General features: G+C 42.7%; 1 protein-coding gene across 13 annotated transcripts in view; it reads left to right on the top strand.

Annotated features, from left to right (window-relative positions):
- mvb12ba (multivesicular body subunit 12Ba) overlaps positions 1-21,791 on the top strand; it is a 168,031-nt gene that overhangs the window by 45,852 nt on the left and 100,388 nt on the right. For all 13 annotated transcript variants that reach the window (XM_078226449.1, XM_078226443.1, XM_078226450.1 and 10 more), the window contains one exon: positions 4,289-4,417. In XM_078226449.1, coding sequence (XP_078082575.1) covers positions 4,289-4,417 — 129 coding nt within the window. The remainder of the gene's footprint in view (positions 1-4,288; positions 4,418-21,791) is intronic.

The raw sequence follows: 21,791 nt of genomic DNA, 5'->3' as shown, positions 1-21,791 counted from the left end.
CACCTTCTCCAAAGCCTCATTGTCCTGTTGCATTTGATATGGATGGTGCACAGAAATTTCCGTTTGTTCAATTCATTTATTGAAGTTCCAGTACAAGTGAGAAGTAGGATATCCATACTGTGTGAGTGCCCTTCGGGTCTCGGCCTTTAATCCCACACCCACCTGCACACTCATTTGATCGTGTATGTGAGCTGGAATGAGGGAGGTGAAAGTGGGACAAAAACAGAAAATGCTGGAAAATCTCAGCAGGCCTGACAGCATCTGTGGGGAGAGAATAGAGCCAACGTTTCGAATCAAGATAACCCTTCGTCGGAGCTGGTGAAAGTGGAACTCCTCTGTAGTTTTGCAACAAGATGGAGTGAAATGTTGTCAAACGCAATTGTGCCAATTCATGTAAATTTTAAAAAAGCTTTACCAATCACAAAACCAAACACCATTTCACCCCGACAAAAGGTCATCCAGACTCGAAACGTGGACTCTATTCTCTCTCCACAGATGCTGTCAGACTTGCTGAGATTTTCCAGCATTTTCTGTTTTTGTGACCATTTCATCCCCCCTCATTTTCTGTTTTTGTGCCTATTAAAAGTACGTACAAAATTTCCTGATACAATTAAATTTAGAAAATTGATTTCCACTCCTTTACTTTTAATTTTTGAAACGACCATATAGGCACATAATCGCTGTCAATTTGTCGTCCATCCCCATGAATTAAAAAGATCAGTTTAAAAACAGCAGATATTTTAGCACCACCGCTATTAACTTTAAACGCTCTGAAGCAACTGCGTTCTACAATCCAACTCCAGGATATCTTCAGATCATTGTCTCACAGGTTGATAGCAGGAGCATTCCCCCTTTTCCACACACTCTAGTACACCGAGATGTTTAAATTATCCTTATCACCTTAATCACTGAGTCCTTGGTATTGATCAGAAATTCAAAAATACCAATTATTTACGCAATTGTGTCCTGTGTTGTAACCAGAGACCCTCTCAATTTACAACAGCCAGAGTTTCTCTGTGACTGTAATATATGTCTGGTTTTCACAATAGGTTATTTAACCTCAATAATTCCAATATTTTATAAATTAAACACGACACAGAACAGACTTTTTAAAAAAAAAGCAAAAATCCCAATAAATTAGATAATTTTTCATCTTCTTGCTTCAGGTATTTTTCCAAATGTCTGTATTACAACTGAAGAAAAAGTTAGATTTTGTTTACTTGTGAAAAACCCTTGCTCAAATGGGAAAAGAATGTGGTGCTGCAACTGATGCCATCAAAATATTCACGTAGACTTTTTAATGAGACCATACTCTGAAATATTACTGCTTTTAATAGTTGAAAAGGGACAGAATTTTTTTCTTTCTTCAGTTATGGACTAATTTAGCAATTTTCTCTCTAACCTGATGTTTGTTACTCAACTTCGTCTGGAAATTATAACCAAAGCGCACTGGTTACCCCACATTCCAAAGATGTGCAGGTTAAGTGGATTGGCCATGTTAAATTGCCCCTTAGCATCCCAAGATGTGTAGGTTAGGGGAATTTCAGGGTTACATGGGTTACATGGGTTACAGGGATAGGGCGCAGGGTGGGTCTGAGTAAGATGCTCTGTCGGAGCATTGGTGCAGCTTGGATGGGCTGAATGGTCGTCTTCTGCAATGTAGGGATTCCATGGATTTTGGTACCCATTGGAAGTGACCCAATGCCTTGATTTAAAAAAAAAAATCCTGTCATGAAAAATGTTATTTCTGTTAATTTTGGCCCATATTAACCATCTGGGCTGATTTGAACCAGGAGTCCTCAACCCTGCGTCCTGGCAAGATCTAATGGGGGTGTTTCACTGTTATTTATCTGCAGAATGTTGGTTTCCTTGCTTGTAGTGCATCTCAAAATGTCACGGTCAGTTGATCTGGTTTTCCATTCTGACTGCAGGGGGGTGGGTGGGTATTAGAATAGGCTTGAACTTTAACCAACCCAAAGGGCTGTTACTTTCTTTCAACCTCTGCTAGAATTAATTGGATTTTAAAGGAAAGGAAATGCTACCTTTGAATATGCAATTAGATTCAAATTATTCTTGCTATTATTTTTTCCCTTTTTCATATAACCCTTTCTTCCCCCTTCCCCATTTACATTGTGACCGGCACAAGTTAAATCAGTCACGCTCTGGCTAAATACTGTCAGCTTTCCCTGAGCCCATTTTATTTAAGTTAATTAATTAATCTCAACAGAGTAGGATAGCAGAGGAGATATTGGAGAAGCAGTAAGTTAGAAGAGCACAAGAAAATATGGGTGACACAGTGGTTAGCACTGTTGTCTCATGGCACCAGAGACCAGGGTTCAATTCTGGCCTCGGGTCACTGTTTGTGTGGAGTTTGCACACACTCCCCGTGTCTGCATGGGTTTCTTCCAGCTGCTCTGCTCTCTTCCCACACTCCAGCGATGTGCAGTTAGGCTGATTTGCCAAGCTAAATTGCCCCTTAGTGATATTGAGGATTAGTAGGGTAAACTATGTGGGGTTACAGGGATAGGGCCTGGATGGGATTGCTATCGGTGCAGCCTCGATGTATTGGATGGCCTCCTCCTGCACTGTAGGGATTCAATGATTCTATGAAAGTTGAAAAGTGGAATAAAAAAGTAAAAAATTAAAATACCAATGTATTAAGAGACCCAACAATGTTTCATTAGTGATAGGAAATTGGACGAAGGAGGAGATTTCTGAGGAGTTAATGCAAGGGACACATTATAAAAGTCAGCAATTACTTGTTTTTTTTTTGCAGGTTTATAAATTTTTTTGTGTTTATTGAAAAATGAAGGTTGGCACTGAATCAGTGAGCTGTGGTACTCATGGAATTCAAACAAAGGCTAAGCTGTAATTGTTTTTCTTTTGCTGAAAAAGATGAATGCCTATCATAATTAAAACCACTGAAATAAAAACCAAATATTCTTCGATTTCTTTATTCCAAGTTGCCATTAAAAGCTTGCAAGATTAATAGAAGCCTTCTGGAGGTTATTGGTCATTAATACTTAACTGAATTTAGAACACACTTTAGAACACACTTTGAACAGCAATGTGTGTTGACTGTAAATGATGTATTTTTATGTTCCTCCAATTTCAGCATCAGTGCTCTAAGAATTCTAGTTTCTTGGGCTGATGGGGTCAGAGTGCACAAATCTGGGTTTTGGGAAGATTGTGAAGTTGCAGAACTGTGACATCACAAGATATTCTGTCTGTTGTGGCTCAGTTGGTAACGTACATGCCTCTTTAGCCAGAAAGTTATGGGTTCACGTCCCACTCCCGTAACCAGCACACAATCTGTGCTGATGCTCTGCTGCTGCACTGAGGGAGTGCTACACTGTTGGAGCCATCAGCTTTCAGATGTGGCGTTTAACCACCCGCCCTCTGAGATGGACATCGAAGTTCCCATGATGCTGTTACAAAGAAGAACATGAGGGTGCTCACAATCAACCCTCAATTCACATCACTCAAATGATTATTAGGTCACCGTCATACTGGTATTTGTATGACCGTGCTGCGTGCAAATTGGCTACAGCATTTCCTACATCACAACAGTGACTGCACTCAACATTACTTCATTGATTGCAAAGTGCTTTTGAGCTGTCTTGAGAGAATGAAAAGTTTAATAGACGCAAGTCTTTTCTGCTTTCAAGCTAAGTTCAGTAGGAATGTTGGAAATCTTCAAGTTAACCGGCACCTGAAAGAGCAATGTTAATCATTAGAAGCCCTAATATGCGGAAGGCGACCATTTTGCCCATCGAGTCTGCACCGACAGAGTATATACCAAGGCCCACCACTCTGCCCTACCCTATAGCAAATCATCTAACCTACACATCTTTTGAAACTAAGGGGCAATTTGGCATGGCCAACCCACCTGACCTGTACATCTTTGGATTGGGGGAGGAAACCGGAGCACCCGGAGGAAACCTGCAGACATGGGGAGAACGTGCAAACTCCACACAGTCACCCAAGGCCAGAATTAAACCCGAGTCCCTGGCACTGAGACAGAAGTGCTAACCACGCTGCCACTGTGCTATCCCCTGTTGCAGATGTAACCCTTGCTAGTACTCTATATTTAGATGCCTGGTTGAGAATATAAAAATTCCAGTGACTTGAGTGAGAATTTTGAGGTTTAGCCCATTATGATACTTTGATCTTGCATCCTTGGACTATGAAATTTTTATGATTTCATTAAAGATATTGAGACTGAATATATTTTTAGCAAACAAATGTATTTCTAAAAAATTTATAACTTGTTCTGTGTAATTATTAGGGAATTGAACAACATGGGCGTCTGGTACAGAATGGGAAGGGTTCCTCGCACACAGGAGTTGTCAACGACAGCAACAACTACAGCCCTGACAAACTCATCTTCACCAAGTCCTGCTCCTAATCTCCCCAGGTACTGCTGTATAAAAGCTGATGGGAGGGTATTGATCAATCATTTGTAGGAAGAATTTCCTGATTTGCGTCTTAATATGGTTGCCTTTTGAATCTTTTAACATGTGTTACGGGAGCAAACACAGTATTTCTAGTGATTAGACTGGGTAAATGTGGGGTTTTCCTCCCCTCCCCCCCCCCCCCCCCCCAAGTGAAAATTGTCATCGTGCGTAATGCTGGACTTGCACGCGAATTGCTGTGATGTTGTGGCAGAGATGAAGACAGGAACCAGTTCAGACACTCATCTGCTCTGGTTTTTCTCTATTCTTGACCTTTCCCTGCCCTTTAGCTGCCGAGAGAAGTGCCATTTCCATTGAAAATATTTCGGAAGACAGTCACTCAGCACGCCCATGCAACAGTCAACCTGAGGTTGAATCTCAGGTCACTTGTCATTTCTGACCCGAACTGTTCCAGTTCACTATCATAGTGAAAGACATTGTTTGCTAAGTAATTTTCCTAGAAGATTTCTTGCAACGTTGCTCATAGTGACATTGCTCCGCAGTGGGAGAGATTACTGATGGTTGTGGAGGGTATGAGTGCTGAATCTAATCATTGAAAGGGCGTAAGTGATATTAGGCTTCTTTGAGACCAAGAATGAAATGTTTTGGATTTCTAAAGAACCTGTTGATTTGCCCCAAGAGCTATACCTAATTTCTTCTTGAAATCAGACAATGCTTTGGCCTCAACTACTTTCTGTGGTAGTGAATTCCACACATTCACCACCCTCTGGGTGAAGAAATTTCTCCTCCCCTCAGTTCTAAAAGGTTTACCCCTTAATCCTCAACTATGATCCCCAGTTCTGGACTGTCCCGCCACTGGGAACATTCTTTCTGAATCTACCCTGTCTAACCCTGTTAGAATTTTATAAGTTTCTATGAGATCCCCTTTCACTCTTCTAAACTCCAGTGAACATAATCCTAACTGATTTCGTCTTTCCTCATATGACAGACCTACCATCCCAGGATTCAGCCTGGTAAACCTTCGCTGTACTCCCTCTATAGCAAGGACATCCTTCCTCAGATAAGGACACCAAAACTGTGCACAATACTCCAGATGTGGCCTCACTAATATGCTATACAATTGCAGCAAAACAGCCTTATCCTTATCCTTATGCTCAAATCCTCTCGCTATGAAGGCCAACATACCATTTACCACCTTTACTGCTTGCTGTATCTGCATGCTTACTTTCAGTGACTGATGCATGAGGACTCCAAGGTCTCGTTGAGTATCCACCTCTCTTTGCACCCATCCAAGTAGTATTCTGTCTTCCTATTATTGCTACCAAAGTGGATAACCTCACATTTAGCCACATTATACTGCATCTGCCATGCAGATGCCCACACACTCAGCCTGTCCAAATCACACTGAAGCATCTCTACGTCTTCCTCACAGCTCACCCTCCCACCCAACTTTGTATCATGTGCAACTTTGGAGATAATACATTCAGTTCCCTCTTCCAAATCATTAATATATAATGTGAACAGTTGGGGTCCTTGCACAGACACCTGCGGAACTCACTAATCACTGACTGCCAATCAGAAAATGACCCATTTATGCCAGCCGTTTGCTTCCTATCTGCTAACCAGCTTTCTATCCATCTCAAGACATTACCTGCAATTCCCATGTACTTTAATTCTACATAGTAGTATGGTATGTGAGACCTTGTCAAAAGTCTTCTGATGTCTAAATGAACCACATCCACTGGTTAGCCTCGATCAACTCTACTAGTTACATCCTCAAGCAATTCCAATAGATTCGTCAAGCATGATTTCCCTTTTGTAAATCTATGCTGACTTAGTCTGATTTGTCTGAATACCAGTGCCTTCCAAATGCCGAGTTAGGAAATCCTTGATAATAGACTCTAGCAACTTCCCCCAGTACCAACGTTAGGCTCACTGGTCTATAGTTCTCTTGTTTTCTCTTTACCTCCCTTTTTGAATAGCGGGCTTACATTAGCTACCCTCCAATGTGTAGGAACTATTCCAGAATCCAAAGAATTTTGGAAAATAATCACCAATGGATCTACTATTTCCAGGGCCACTTCCTCATGTACTCTGGGTGAAGATTATCAGGACCTGGAGATTTATCTACCTTCAATCCCATCAATTTCCCCCAAACCATTTCTTAACTAATGCTGATTTCCTCCAGCTCCTCACTAAAACATGTTTCTGTCAGCACATTATTTATGTCTTCCTCTGTGAAGACTGAAGCAAAGTACAAATTTTATTCCTCCGCTATTTCTTTATTCCCCGTTATAGATTCTCCCGTTTCTGACTGTAAGGAGCCTACATTTGTTTTTGTCAATCTTTTTCTCTTTACATATCTATAGAAACTTTTACAGTCAGTTTTTGTGTTCCGACTAACTTACTTTCATATTCTATTTTCCCCTTCTTAATCAATCCCTTGGTCCTCCTTTGCTGAATTTTAAACTGCTCCCAATCCTCAGGCCTATTGTTTTTTCTTGACAATTTGTTTCTTCCTGAATCTGATACTATCTCTAATTTCCCTTGTAAGCCATGGTTTGGCCACAATTCCCTTACCACTCGTGCGCCAAACAAGAACAAACAACTTCTGGAGTTCAGCTATTAATTCTTTAAATGCCTGCCATTGCCTGTCAACTGTCTTTCCTTTCAGTAATGTTTCCCAGTCCATCATGGCCAATTCATGCCTCATACCATCATAGTTACCTTTATTGAGATCCAGGGCCCTGGTCTCCCAATCAACTACATCACTATCCACCTTGACAAAGAATTCTACCATATTATGGTCACTCGTCCCCAAGGGCTCTCTCACAACTAGATTACCAACTAATCCTTTCTCATTGCACAACACCCAGTCCAAGATGGTCTTCTCCCTTGTTGGTTCCTCAATGTATTGCTCTAGAAAATCATCCCATATGCACTCCAGAAATTCCTCCTTCTATTGTACTGTGACTAATTTGTCTCTCCCAATCTATATACAGATTAACGTCACCCATAATCACAGATGTTCCTTTAACACATGCATCTCTGATTTCCTGTTTAATGCTTTTCCCAACATTACCACTCCAGTTTGGTGGTCTGTATACCACCCTCACCAATGTTTTTTGCTCCTTGTTGTTTCTTAACTTGACCGATACAGATTCCACATCACCCTATGCTAATATCTTTCCTCAATATTGTATCAATATCATCTTTAATCAATAGTGCAATTCCACCACCTTTTTGTTTCTGTCTGTCCTTCCTAAACACTGAGTATCCCTCAATGTTTAGTTCCCATCCTTGCTCACCTTGGAGCCATGTCTCCATAAGGCTAACTGTATCATACCCCTTTACATCTATCTGTGCAACTAATTCATCCATTTTGTTTCAAATGCCCCAGGCATTCGGGTACAAAATCTTAAGGTGGGCACTTTTAACATTCCTTTTCCCTTTCCTATTATTTTTTACTTGGTCCTTATCCGACTCTGGCCCTTGATTTCTCTGCCTATCACTTTTCCTATTCTCCTTGCTGTCTTTTTCTCTTGTAGTTAATTCCCCCTGCTCTGAATCCTTGCAAAGGTTCCCATCCCCCTGCCATATTGATTTTAAACTCCCCAGCCATTCCAGCAAGCACCCCCCTGAGGACATCAGTCCTGATCCTGCCCAGGTGTAATCTGTCCAGTCTGTTCAGGTCCCACCTCCCCCAGAACCAGTCCCAATGCCCTAGGAATCTAAAACCCTTCCCTTCAAACCATCCTTTCAACCACATATTCATCCTATGTATCCTGCTGTTTCTACTCTGATTAGCACGTGGCACAGGTAGTAATCCTGAAATCACTACCTTTTGAGGTCCTGCTTTTCAACTTGCTTCCTGGCTCCATATATTCTGCTTTTAGGACCTCATTCCTCTTTTTACCTTTGTCATTTGTATCAAACTGTACTACGACCACTGGCTGTTCGCCATCCCTCTTCAGAATGCCCTGCAACCGCTCCAACACATCCTTGACCCTAGCATCAGGGAGGCAACATACCATCGTGGAGTCTCGTTTGTGGCCACAGAAACACCTATCTATTCCCCTTGCAATTGAATCCCCTATAACTATTGCATTCCCACACTTTTTACTCCTCCCCTCTGTACAAAACAAAATCCAGTTAAATTCACTACTAATAATTTTCCTGGTTGTGGCTGCTTTTGGTCATTTTCCGGTGCTAGACCAGGGGAGATGTGAATCTTGCGCACACAAAATTCTGACATTTGGAAGTGGTATCTTCAAATTGTGGTGGCCCATATTAAGCTCGGAAGGGAGGCAGTCCTAAATTGTCTTCTGAAGCAAGAATGGAAATGGGCAGCTTTCTTTGTTTGACATGGATCATAGACAATCAGGAAGAACTAAGATATTAAGAGAAAAAACAGACAACAATTGCCAAACTTTAATTACCATCCAAGCAATCTCAATTGAGCCCCAGGCTTACAGATTCTTTATTTTTTTAAAAATGCATTGGCAGGCATTTCTACATTGACATGCTGTATGATTGCAAATAGACGTTAAATGTTTCTTGCATGTGTATATTTTACCTATCTTAAAATCCTTAAGGATGGTGGCTCAAAGCAAGTTGATGAAATTATTTGCATAATTTGATTGAATAGCTTCTGCCGGTTGTCAGTTTGGAATTGATAGCATTGGGGTGCTTTTCCTTCTGCACCAAGAACTATTGAGCTTCACTTTTCCCTACCCCTAATGTCCACCACTCCAGGATCATCCTGCAGAGCAAGGATATAGCTCATATGTTTTCATTACCAACATTCCTATTAAATCTTGACTCCCTCCACTTCCATACCCACTTCCAATCAATAAGTGCAAAGAGTGTATGGAGACCATCTTTTCAGGACACCCTGCAATCTCCCTCCATTCTTATTCTTTGGTGGCACAGTGGTTAGCACTGCTGCCTCACAGCGCCAGGGACCCGGGTTCAATTCCGGCTTCGGGTCACTACCTGTGTGCAGTTTGCATGTTCTCCCCATGTCTGCGTGCGTGCTCCGGTTTCCTCCCACACTCCAAAGATGTGCGGGTTAGGTTGATTGTCCATGCTAAATTGCCCCTTAGAGTCAGGGGGATTAGCAGGGTAAATATGTGGGGTTACGGAGATAGGGTCTGGGTGGGATTGTGGTCAGTGCAGCCTCGATGGGCAAATGGCCTCCTTCTGCACTGTAGGGATTCTATGATTCTCCTATCTCACTTTATGCCATTTGTGAGCTTATCTCGTATGTTAGACCAACTTCTGCTCCCCTGACCCAGTTCCTACTTAACTGTTGACCATCCAAATTCTCCCCCTCCCCCTTTCTTTGGTTCTTGGGATGTGGGCTTCACTGGCCAGACTGGTATTTGATGCACACTGCCCTTCAATGCCCTTTTGAAGTTGGTGGTGAGCTACCTTTTTAACCTGCTGCAGTTTGCGTGGTGTAGGTAGGTACATGCAGAGTGCTTTGGTCTGTAGTGATTTGATACAACTAACTACACCATTACAGAGACCAGTTAAAAGTCAATCACATTGCGGTGGATCTGGACTCGGAAGCAGGTTGGATCAAGTAAGGATGGCAATTTCCTCCCCTGAAGGTCATTAGGTACCTGATGGGTTTTATGAGAATCAATAGTTTCTTGATCATTATTAATGAGACTAGGCTTTTATTCCAGATTTATTAATTAATTGAACTCCTAACCTACATCAAAGCTGCTGTAAATGTTCCTTAAGCTACTGTCCACCTCCCTTTCAAAACTGCTGCCATCACCCCCTCCTTAAAAAGGCCACCCTTGATTCCAATGTCCTGTCAAACTATTGCCTCCATCTGCAATCTCCAATTCCGCTCCAAAGTTGTATCCCAAATTCGCAACGATGTTTTACTCTCTCAATCAGATTTTCACCTCTCATTGAAATAGCCTGACTAAGAGTCTTAAATAACATGTTCTGTAACGGTTACCCAAGGTGCGTAATTCTCTTTGACCTCTCTGCAACATTTCAGATGATAAATCACACAATCCTTCTCCGGCACCCATTTTGTGTTGTCCGTTTCCATTGGGTTGGCCTCGCTTGGCTCTACTTGTCTTGCCAATCGCAGCCAGAAATTCCCAAAAGATCTATTCATTAACTCCCACTTTCTTATCGACATGCTACCCCTTGATGACATCAATCAAAGGCGTGAGTTTAGCATCTGCATGCAAGGTTTATAAGTCCGCCGTTTGCCCTGACACCTCTATTTTCCCTGTGTTATAAGACTGCTTGTTCAGCATCCAGTCCTGGATGAGCCACAGTTTCCTCCAGTTTAATATTGGGAAAATCAAAGCCATTGTTTTCAGCCCCACAACAAACTCTATGCCTTCCCCAGCTGTCTTATCAGGTTGAACCAGACTGTTTGCAATCTTGACCTTCAATTTGACCCCGAGCAGAGCTTGCAATCCCATATTCTCTCCATCAGAATGACCACCTACTTCCACTTCTGTAGAGTCCAGTCTCTAAGCCTGCCTTAGCCTGTTTGCTGCTAAAGCTCCCATCTTTGTCTTGGTATTCTGAGATTCAACTATTCCATTGCTTTCCTAGTCAGCCAAGCTTTCAGTTCATTGGAAGCTGTGCTGACCGTAACATACCTTGCTCACCTATCAGCCTATCCTTGTGTCATACCTGGTTTCTGATATCACCAATGCCTCAATTTAAAATTCTCACCTTTAACTTTACTTGCTCCTCCTCCCCCAAGTTCCAGAAACTGTAGGTTTATTGTACTACCCTTGAAGTGTATACAATGGAAATTAATTATCTCAGGAATACTGACTTAACAGCTGCTGATTTACTGCAATTTTTAAAAAACATTAAGTTTCCCATTGTGGTGGTGTAAGTATTAAATCTTTGTATCAATTTGTGAAATCTGAAATTGGAATTGCAGTTTTACCAATCAAAAACCATGGTTGTTGAGTGGTCAGATGATGTATTGGCTCCAGTCTGGAGTTGCAATATGCGAGAGTCTTTGGCACAGCTTACTGAACTTCAGCTTCCTATGCCATTAAGCAGTGAGTTGTTTATGCCTTGCTGCAAACCGGCAGGTAAGAATCATAGAAATCCCTACAGTGCAGAAGGAGGCCATTCAGCCCATCAAAGTCTGCACTGACAACAATCCCACCTCAGGCCCTATCCCCATAACCCTACATATTTAACCCCTCTAACCTACACATCCCGGGACACTAAGGGGCAATTTAGCATGGCCAATCAACCTAACCCGCGCATCTTTGGAGTGTGGGAGGAAACCGGAGCACCCGGAGGGAACCCACGCAGACACGGGGAGAATGTCTGTTTGGAGTTTGCACAGTAACCCAAGCCGGGAATCGAACCTAGGTCCCTGGAGCTGTGAGGCAGCAGTGCTAACCACTGCTCCTCCGTGCCGGCAGGTATAACCTGGCTGGACATATTCTCCTTGGTGCTCCCATTTTACTGCCTTGTGCTTGGGTACATTTAGAGCTATTTTAGACCACAGATTGAAAAGGAGGAGCTCCAAATTGTAAATTTCGAGCATTTTCCTTTTTATAAAGTCTGCACCATGGTTTTGGTGAAGCTGTTTCTTTCTCTGTGTATGTTTGACATTTTTCACCTTTGCATTGCCTTCACAATTTAGCATTAACTAGTTTGAATAGGGGCAGAAGTGTGTGATCTGAGGCATTCTGCTGTAACAAGCGAAAGATTGGATCTCAATCTGAGTTTTTTAAAAAACTGACATATTTTGCTAAGTAATTTAGAACTGAAATTAAGAAATACGTAGGGTTGCAAAAGTTTGATTTGGAGTGGGCAGGTACTTTGTTTTGATTTGATTTATTATTGGCACATGTATTAGAGTGCAGTGAAAAGTATTGTTTCTTGTGCGCAGTAGAGACAAAGCATACCGTTCATAGGGAAGGAAATGAGAGAGTGCGGAGTAGTGTTACAGTCATAGCTAGGGTGTAGAGAACCAGAGTAAAAGATAGAATTAGAAGATGTAAAGGTGAAAAAATGTAAAGCGGACAGAGAAATTTAGAACTGAAATTGAGAAATGCGTAGGACTGCGAAAGTTTGATTTGGAGTGGGCAGGTAAGTACTTTATGTCCTTCAGTTTGCATACCTTGATTTGTAACCTGACTTGCAAAATTGTGTAATTTTAATTTGTACTCCAAAGCAGAAATGTATCGTCAAAGTCTTATTTTTGCTGCTTCAGCGCTATGATTTGCAAAAAACCCAGAATAATGTTATGGAAATGCCTGGTTCAGGCAGTAATAAATTACTGTTCTTAAACTTTATGGTATGAAATAAACAATGTTAACGTCATCTGTGTTTTGAAGTAGGTTCAGATTAAAGATTTAATGAGATTTAATGATCAGTTCCTGCTATTTCTAACTAAATATGTTTTGCACCCCAAAGGACGAAACAAAAAAAAATGATGATTTTTTTTTTAAAGTTCCTGGTGAAATTCTACTTAGCTTTCAGTCTTGCAAAAACCCCGTCATTGACTAGAGCAGAAATGTCTGTAAATGTACTACAGGGACCAGAGGTTTGTGGTCTGTCTACTAAATGAAAAAAGGAATTAGTGAATGATTTTTTGCTGTGTGTGTAGTCACCTGGGATTGACATTGTAAACTGGGTTATTAAACTGAAGGTGATAAAGGAGAAAATATTGATCCTTTCTTTGCCTTTGAAAGTATGCAAGACTCTTTTGTTTGTCTGCATAGACTGTATTTCAGCACCGCTGAAAATGCCCACAACCGAGTTTTCAAATTTCCTCCTTGTTTATTTCCTATAGCAGTTACCAGCATTTTTATGCTAGAATATTTCGTTGCATTTTCTCCAAAGGTTGTAAAAAGAAGTTTAGGTATCAGTTTAACGATGTCTTAAATCTAATACTGACAGCACAACAGTCCGGCACATCAGCACTATTTCATTTCAGGATCTTTAAATTAATTTTCCTTTTTGGAAAATAAATTACATCCATGCAGTTTATGAAGTCCTGGTACAGTTTGATGTGAAGTACTTGTGGAGGAACGCGTGGATAGCCAGGGACAGTCCGCACAATGCACAAATATTGTAACAGTACACAAGGGCCAGAATAAATTCGGCAACTGACCCTGGGGTTTGGCTGGATCACAGAATAGGTGCAAAGTTATGTATGTCTGAAGCATTATGCTCTGGAGCTGTACATGAGGGTCAATGGTCTGTACGGCCATTGCCATTCTTGGGTGATGTTTATTGTTTGGGAGGTGCCTTGAGCTGTGTGGGCTTTCGGGAATGGGGTCCAAATTGCCAGGTATTTACATAATTCCAGGTGGAGTCCATACATGTTTTGGAAACATGTTTGTTTCAAACTTTGGTATTTCAGTGCTGCAGGACCTGTGTGATATATCATTTGGTACTTTCCAAAATGCATTGCTTGATAGCGCATGATGTAAATTTCTGGTATGTTGCTTTTAAATACCGTGCAGGGTTCGAAATTAAAGTCTGCCAAGAAAGAGACTGAGTTGCAATACAAACGTCTTTACATGTTCACAACCAGTGCCATAAGGCTTATGACAAAGCAGATAGAGTATTAGAATCAATGAGCAGGGTGATCCAGTATAAAATCCAACATCAGACCTTTCCCCCTGCCTTGAAAATAGGCACCTGATACGGCGGGTAATATGCAAACCTTGGAAAATGATTGGCGAGTGACCACTGGATTGATACCCAGTTAACCATGATAAATTTGAGACCTGGTTCCTTTTACTCTACCTAAGCCTTAGACCCTGGTGAAGTTGAGTTCTTTAAAATCACAAAGGAACTGTACAATGTGCTTGTGGATAGACTTTTTGAACTAGATAGGCTGTGGGGAACCTGAGGACGTGAGAATATGTTGGACGTCAAGAGGTGTTTCCTTATTTTTTGCAAAAGGGTCATTAACCTTTTCAGCTCATGCAGGTGAATGTGGATTTATTTGCTCTAAGCTTTCAGAAAGGAGTTGGACAAGTTCCTGGCTGTGTGCAGAAGCAAGGTGGGATGTTGGGTGATATGCCTCATTGTAGAATCCTACACTGCAGAAGGAGGCCATTCGGCCCATCGAGTCTGCACTGACCACAATCCCGCCCAGGCCCGATCCACATAACCCCATGCATTTACCCTAGCTCATCCCCCTGACACTAAGGGGCAAGTTAGCATGGCCAATCAACTTAACCCGCGTGTCTTTGGACTGTGGGAGGAAACTGGAGCACCCGGAGTAATCCCACGCAGACATGGCGAGAATGTGTAGACTTCACTGTGATTCAAGCCGGGAATGGAACCCGGGTCCCTGGCGCTGTGAGGCCAGATAGAGTATTAGAGCGGAGAAGCTACGGCATCTCCTCCGGAGCCTTCAACATGTCATTGATGAAGACGAACATCTCGCCAAGGCCATCCCCACACCCCCACTTCTTGCCTTCAAACAACCGCACAACCTCAAACAGACCATTGTCCGCAGCAAACTACCCAGCCTTCAGGAGAACAGTGACCAAGACACCACACAACCCTGCCACAGCAACCTCTGCAAGACGTGCCGGATCATCGACACAGATGCCATCATCTCACGTGAGAACACCATCCACCAGGTACACGGTACATACTCTTGCAACTCGGCCAACGTTGTCTACCTGATACGCTGCAAGAAAGGATGTCCCGAGGCATGGTACATTGGGGAAACTATGCAGACGCTGCGACAACGGATGAATGAACACCGCTCGACAATCACCAGGCAAGACTGTTCTCTTCCTGTTGGGGAGCACTTCAGCGGTCACGGGCATTCGGCCTCTGATATTCGGGTAAGCGTTCTCCAAGGCGGCCTTCGCGACACACGACAGCGCAGAGTCGCGGAGCAGAAACTGATAGCCAGGTTCCGCACACACAAGGACGGCCTCAACCGGGATATTGGGTTTATGTCACACTATTTCACATAAATATTTCTGCTTTTTTCCTCCTGAGTCTTTATCATGCGATCCTAGAATCAGAATTTATGTCACACTATTTGTAACTCCCACAGTTGCGTGGACCTGCAGAGTTTCACTGGCTGTCTTGTCTGGAGACAATACACATCTTTTTAGCCTGTCTTGATGCTCTCTCCACTCCCATTGTTTTGTTTCTTAAAGACTGGATTAGTTGTAAGTATTCGCATTCCAACCATTATTCATGTAAATTGAGTCTGTGTCTTATAAGTTCTGTTTGTGAACAGAATTCCCACTCACCTGAAGAAGGGGCTCAGAGCCTCGAAAGCTTGTGTGGCTTTTGCTACCAAATAAACCTGTTGGACTTTAACCTGGTGTTGTTAAACTTCTTGCTGTGAGGCAGCAGTGCTAACCACTGTGCCACCCTTGCGATTGTGGTCTCCGAAATTCCTTCTTTTTTTAACCGAAGGGTTCAGAGAGGAATTTCCCAGGTTTTTTCTTTACCCCTGATTCGGCCTAGGGCTTTTGTTCATCTGTATTTCGCTTCTGCTTGGATATTGTGGCTGCTGGGTTGATGGAAAGCTTTTGGGAACACATTGCACAGTTGTGCGGCGCCTGCATGGGGCAAGCCAGCTGGTTTTATTTCCTGTTTGTCAATTTGGTATGTTCTTATGTAAAACAAATTGAATTATTCCAAAATTTACCAATCTGTTGAAAATTTCTGCATTAACAACCATTTGGGACCTGCAGAAGTAAATCGTAATGTTGCATAATCAATTGTCTGCTGCTCAATTTAAGCTTTGCCTTCTGAGTGGCCCACTGAGGACCTCTAGTGGCGGAAGCCAAACACCTGCAGCTATATCAGCAATTGTTTGACACCAGCAAATCTCAATCGATTGTCTTCACAACCTGCTCACTATTGCGATCTCAATCCGTGAGGAGATTTGATAAGTTCATGCAGGTATCCTTTTGATGTACTCGGATGCCTCTGGCGATCTTGATGACTTCATAGAGTGGTAGAGCACTGCACAGTTCGCTCCAGTAAGGATTTACTGCCTCTGAACATTAAAGCCACTTTTTTTCCTGACTGGGTTTTGGCAAAATCAGCAAGTTACGACAACAGTTCAGCTTGAAATTGCTACATTTTTAATTGCTGATTCAAAGAGTAATTCCAGTCGAACCATAGCTATGTATGAATCATAGCTAAATCTAATAGTTATTTTTAGCCAAAAAATCATAGAAATCATAGAAACCGTATAGTACAGAAAGAGGCCATTCGGCCCATCGAGTCTGCACTGACCACAATCCCACCCAGGCCCTACCCCCATATCCCTACATACTTTACCCGCTAATCCCTCTAATCTACGCATCCCAGGACACTAAGGGGCAATTTTAGCATGGCCCATCAACCTAACCCGCACATCTTTGGACTGTGGGAGGAAACCGGAGCACCCGGAGGAAACCCACACAGACACGAGGAGAATGTGCAAACTCCACACAGACAGTGACCCGAGCCTGGGTCCCTGGAGCTGTGAAGCAACAGTGCTAACCACTGTGCTACCGTGCCGCCCTAAAGAAAAGAAATGCCAAGACTACAGCTGAAGGCTATTGAAGTTTTAAAATTGTCTTTATGTGGACGTATGTATGACCTGAAGCTGAGTTTCTGTTAAGGTATGAGATGTCTTCCACTCTGTTCTGGGCTAAGCAATGAATATTCTATAGTCAGGATGTTGCACTCGCATCAGATTTTAAAGCAATTGTCTTTGCTGTGGTCGAGCAACTTTACTGCACTGGAGGGGATGCAGAGGAGATTCACCAGGATGCTGTCTGGGATGGAACATTTAAGTTATGAAGAGAGGTTGGATAGGCTTGGGTTGTTTTTGGTGGAACAGAGAAGACCGAGGGGGCGACATAATCTTATACACCTCGATCAGGAGTGGACAGAGTGGATAAGGAGCAGCTGTTCCCCTTAATTGAAGGGTCAGTCATGAGGGGATATAGGTTCAAGGTGAGGGGCAGGAGGTTTATGGAAGATGTGAGGAAAAACGCTTTTTTACCCAGAGGGTGGTGAGGGTCTGGAATGCGCTGCCTGGGAGGGTGGCAGAGACAGGTGGCCTCACATCCTTTAAAAAGTATCTGGATGAGCACTTGGCACGTCATAACATTCAAGGCCATGGGCCAAGTGCTGGTAAATGAGATTAGGTGGAAGGTCAGGTGTTTCTTGCGTATTGGTGTAGACCCAATGGGCCAAAGGACCTCTTCTGCACTGTATGATTTTATGAACTGCTCCTATAACCATACTCTCATGACCTACAAAGTGGAAGGTAGCACCTTACTTTGCCTTGCAGAGTTCCATACCCAAGGATAATTGAACCCCAAATGCAGTGATCTGCAAATACATTTGACAGAATCACCTAACTGTTCTACAAGATGATCTTGCACAGCAAGCAGAATTTCACAGACCTAAAGCAACAAATATGTTTAATGATAATTTCAAGCTCAATTATCAGCATATATTAAAGGTACTGTAAACATTATGCATACCATTATGAGTCTATACTGAGTCACTGCAACTTCATGTCCTCTGATTTGCTTTTGTGTTTAAATTGTCACATTAAGCTTTGTATGATTCATGCCTGGTGGCATAATGCACCCTAAATTTAGCAGCAACAGATTTTCAGAAACAAGGAATGATCAGAGTTCAGACTGAGGGTGTACAGCATAGATTCCCTAGAATGAAAGCACGACTACAGAGGTTAAATTATAACCATTAAGTTCCCCTTCATTACATATGTTGTCCTGATTTGGACTCCTATCGCTGTTCCTTCAACTGTTGGTGGGCCATAATCCTGGAGCTCTCTTCCTAACATTCTTTGGGCGGCACGGTAGCACAGTGGTTAGCACTGCTGCTTCACAGCTCCAGGGTCCCGAGTTCGATTCCCGGCTCGGGTCACTGTCTGTGTGGAGTTTGCACATTCTCCTCGTGTTTGCGTGGGTTTCCTCCGGGTGCTCCGGTTTCCTCCCACAGTCCAAAGATGTGCGGGTTAGGTTGATTGGCCAGGTTAAAAATTGCCCCTTAGAGTCCTGAGATGCATAGGTTAGAGGGATTAGCGGGTAAATATGTGGGGGTAGGGCCTGGGTGGGATTGTGGTCGGTGCAGACTCGATGGGCCGAATGGCCTCCTTCTGCACTGTAGGGTTTCTATGATTTCTATGATTACACCACAAGGGTTGCAACAGTTCAAGTTGGATCATCACAGCCTTCTCGATGGCAATTAGGAATGGACAATAAATACTGGCCTTGTTGGCGATGCTCACATCCCAAGAATTAAAAAAGGAGACACTTTACGTCAGCTAGGTTTGTGTTCCCTTGGTGCTGGGAGATTGAGGATGAACTAATTGCCATGTTTAAGATGATTAAATGAGTTGATAAGATGATTGGACCAAAATTGTTTCCTCTGGTGGAGCCGATGTGAACAAGGGGGACATATCTTTGGAATTAGAGAGAGTCCTTCCGGGCATGATGCTAGGAAGCAGCTTTTCACACAAGGAGCATCAGAAATCTGGAATACTCTCCGCTAAAAACTGTGGCTAGGTCAATTGAACATTTTGATAGATTTTTGTTTGGCTGGGCTATTAAGGGTTAATGGGGATGAGAGGCTGATCAGTTGTCACTGCAGCAATTCACCGAAGATCCTTAGGCAGCACCTTCCAAACCCATGACCACTTTGAGCTAGAAGGACAAGGGCAGCAGATACATGGGAACACCACCACCTGCAAGTTCCCCTCCAAGCCACTCGCTGCCCTGACTTGGAAATATATCACCGTTCCTTCGCAGTCGCTGAGTCGAAAACCTGGAATTCCCTCCCTAACGGCATTGTGGGTCAACCCACAGCACATGGACTGCAGCGATTCAAGAAGGCAGCTCACCGCCACCTTCTCAAGGGCAACTAGGGATGGGCAATAAATGCTGGCCTAGCCAGCGACGCCCATGTCCCACGAATGAATAAAAAAGAAAAAAGAAATTATTGAATGGAAGAACATTCTCGAGGGACTGAGTGACCTATCCCAGGTCCTTTTATGAGGAATTCAATGATTTTCACCCTTCTTGTTCATTCTCGAGCGAGACTCGTTTCTCTTGGAACCGCTAAGTTTAAGTAGCCACTTTTGAAAGAAATCTCATCCTTTTTCAAACTCTATAATCAGTATTTCTGTTAACTACTTGAGGTAGAAATTCCCAGACGTGCATTATAACGTGTCTAATTAACAATGTGAAACAGGTGACAGGTGTCATAAATATAGTCCTGAAGATCTATGAACAAATTGCATATCTGTGTCAAACTTGCATATCTTCAGAATGGAGAAAACCTGTTATTTTTCAATCAAAAAAACAATGTTGCTAATTAAATGAGGAAAATGAGTCAAATTTATTCTTTAGATCAAAGACAGAATTTGATTTTTGGTAAATGAAACCAGCAATTTCATTTTTACTGTTAAAATTGTTAGATCCATAATGTGAGAGCTGAGTGTTAGACTTGTGTTTTAGGATTTTATCAATGTCGCCTGTGTTCCGTGCCAAGGACTCAAAGTGATCACTTGCTTTCCTACATTAGTGTGGTTTAATTTGCACAATATTTAGGAATATAGAGTTACCTCAGAGCCGAATCATACAGTGCAGAAGAGGCCCATCGAGTCTGCACCGACACATGAGAAACACCTGAACTCCCACCGAATCCCATCTGCCAGCACTTGGCCCATAGCCCTGAATGTTATGATGTACCATGTGCTCATCCAGATACTTTTTAAAGGATATGAGGCAACCCGCCTCTACCACCCTCCCAGGCAGTGCATTCCAAACCGTCCCTACAACAAGGTTTTTCCTCACATCCCCCCCCCCCCCCCCCCCCCCCCCCCCCCCCCCAACCTCCTGCCCCGCACCTTGAACCTATGTCCCCTCACAACTGACCCTTCAACTAAGGGGAACAGCTGCTCCTTATCAACTCTGTCCATGTCTCTCATAATCTTGTACGCCTCGATCACATCGCCCCTCAGTCTTCTCTACTCTAACAAAATAACCCAAGCCTATCCAACCTCTCCATCCCAGGCTGCATCCTGGTGAATCTCTTCTGCACCCCTCCAGTGCAATCACATCCTTCCGATAATGTGGCGACCAGAACTGCACACAGTACTCTAGCTGTGGCCTCACTAAAAGTCCTATACAACTCCAACATGACTTCCCTGCTTTTGTAATCTATACCTCGATTGATAAAGGCAAGCATCCCATATGCCTTTTTCACCAGCCTACTAACATGCCCTTCCGCTTTCAGAGATCTGTGGACAAACATGCCAAGGCCCCTTTGTTCCACAGAACTTCCTAGTGTCCTACCATTCATTAAATACTTTCTTATCGAATTACTCCTTCCAAAGTGTTTCACCCCATACTTTTCAGGGTTAAATTCCATCTGCCACTCATCTGTCCATTTGACCATTCCATCTATATCTCCTTTTAGCTCAAGACACTCCACCTCACTGTTAACCACCTGGCCAATGAAAACCCTCCTGACTATAATCGTGTACTGAATTGGTACGAGTCCTCTTGTGCTTTTGTAGTCTTCCTGAATAAAGAGTGAATAATACTGACAGTGCGACTTGTCAAACTTTGCACTTGATTCAAAAAACACCTTAATAAAGGTGTAACGTTTCACTTGTGGTCTTCAGAGTAACCTGGAAAGCCTCAACTTATACTTGAGGTTTCAGATAACTGCCACAAAGTATTTAGGATTTCATCTTTTATCTCAAGAAATTTAAAGTAGTGATGTAACTTCTGGCTATTCAGCTGTCTATCAGGTAGACTTGAGAGCTTCCCCTCCATCTGCCCCTGGCCAGCCAGGGTGACATTGGTAGATTGATAACTATGCAGATAGTTATCAGGAAATATGATAGGAAATGTAAATGCACGAGGCAAGTTCGCTTCTTTGGAGAGAACAGGCGAGGTCATATTTTAGGTATAGAACACTTTGAATGGAGGAAGTATCTATACCTGAAACACTGCCATATTTGTTCTATTTTCAGATGTTGACTTACTTTTTCAATGACTCAGCCTTTTCAGCTTTTAATTCAGATTTCCAGAATGTGATTTTGATGCGTTTAACAGCAGAAGTTTAGCAATGTGAAGATATTAACATATTGAAGACAAATAAGGGCAGGGCAGCTGTATACAACTGTATTCTCTTTAGACCTGGTTGGCCATCTAGAATGCAAATTCCATCTTGATAAAGACATTAAGCCACAGTCATGGACTTTCCACTCAGCCTCTTGGAGTGGTATTTTTGAATTGATATTTGGAAATCTGAGTATCTGGGCATAGTATACGTCCACATCCCTGCCAATCAAAGATGAGTTCGTGATCTGCTTTGCACTGAGAC

The sequence above is a fragment of the Mustelus asterias genome, chromosome 13, assembly GCF_964213995.1.
Source record: "Mustelus asterias chromosome 13, sMusAst1.hap1.1, whole genome shotgun sequence".
NCBI classification, from domain to species: Eukaryota; Metazoa; Chordata; class Chondrichthyes; order Carcharhiniformes; family Triakidae; genus Mustelus; species Mustelus asterias.
Note: the sequence above shows the minus strand (reverse complement) of the source record. Positions and strands in the feature narration are given on the sequence as shown.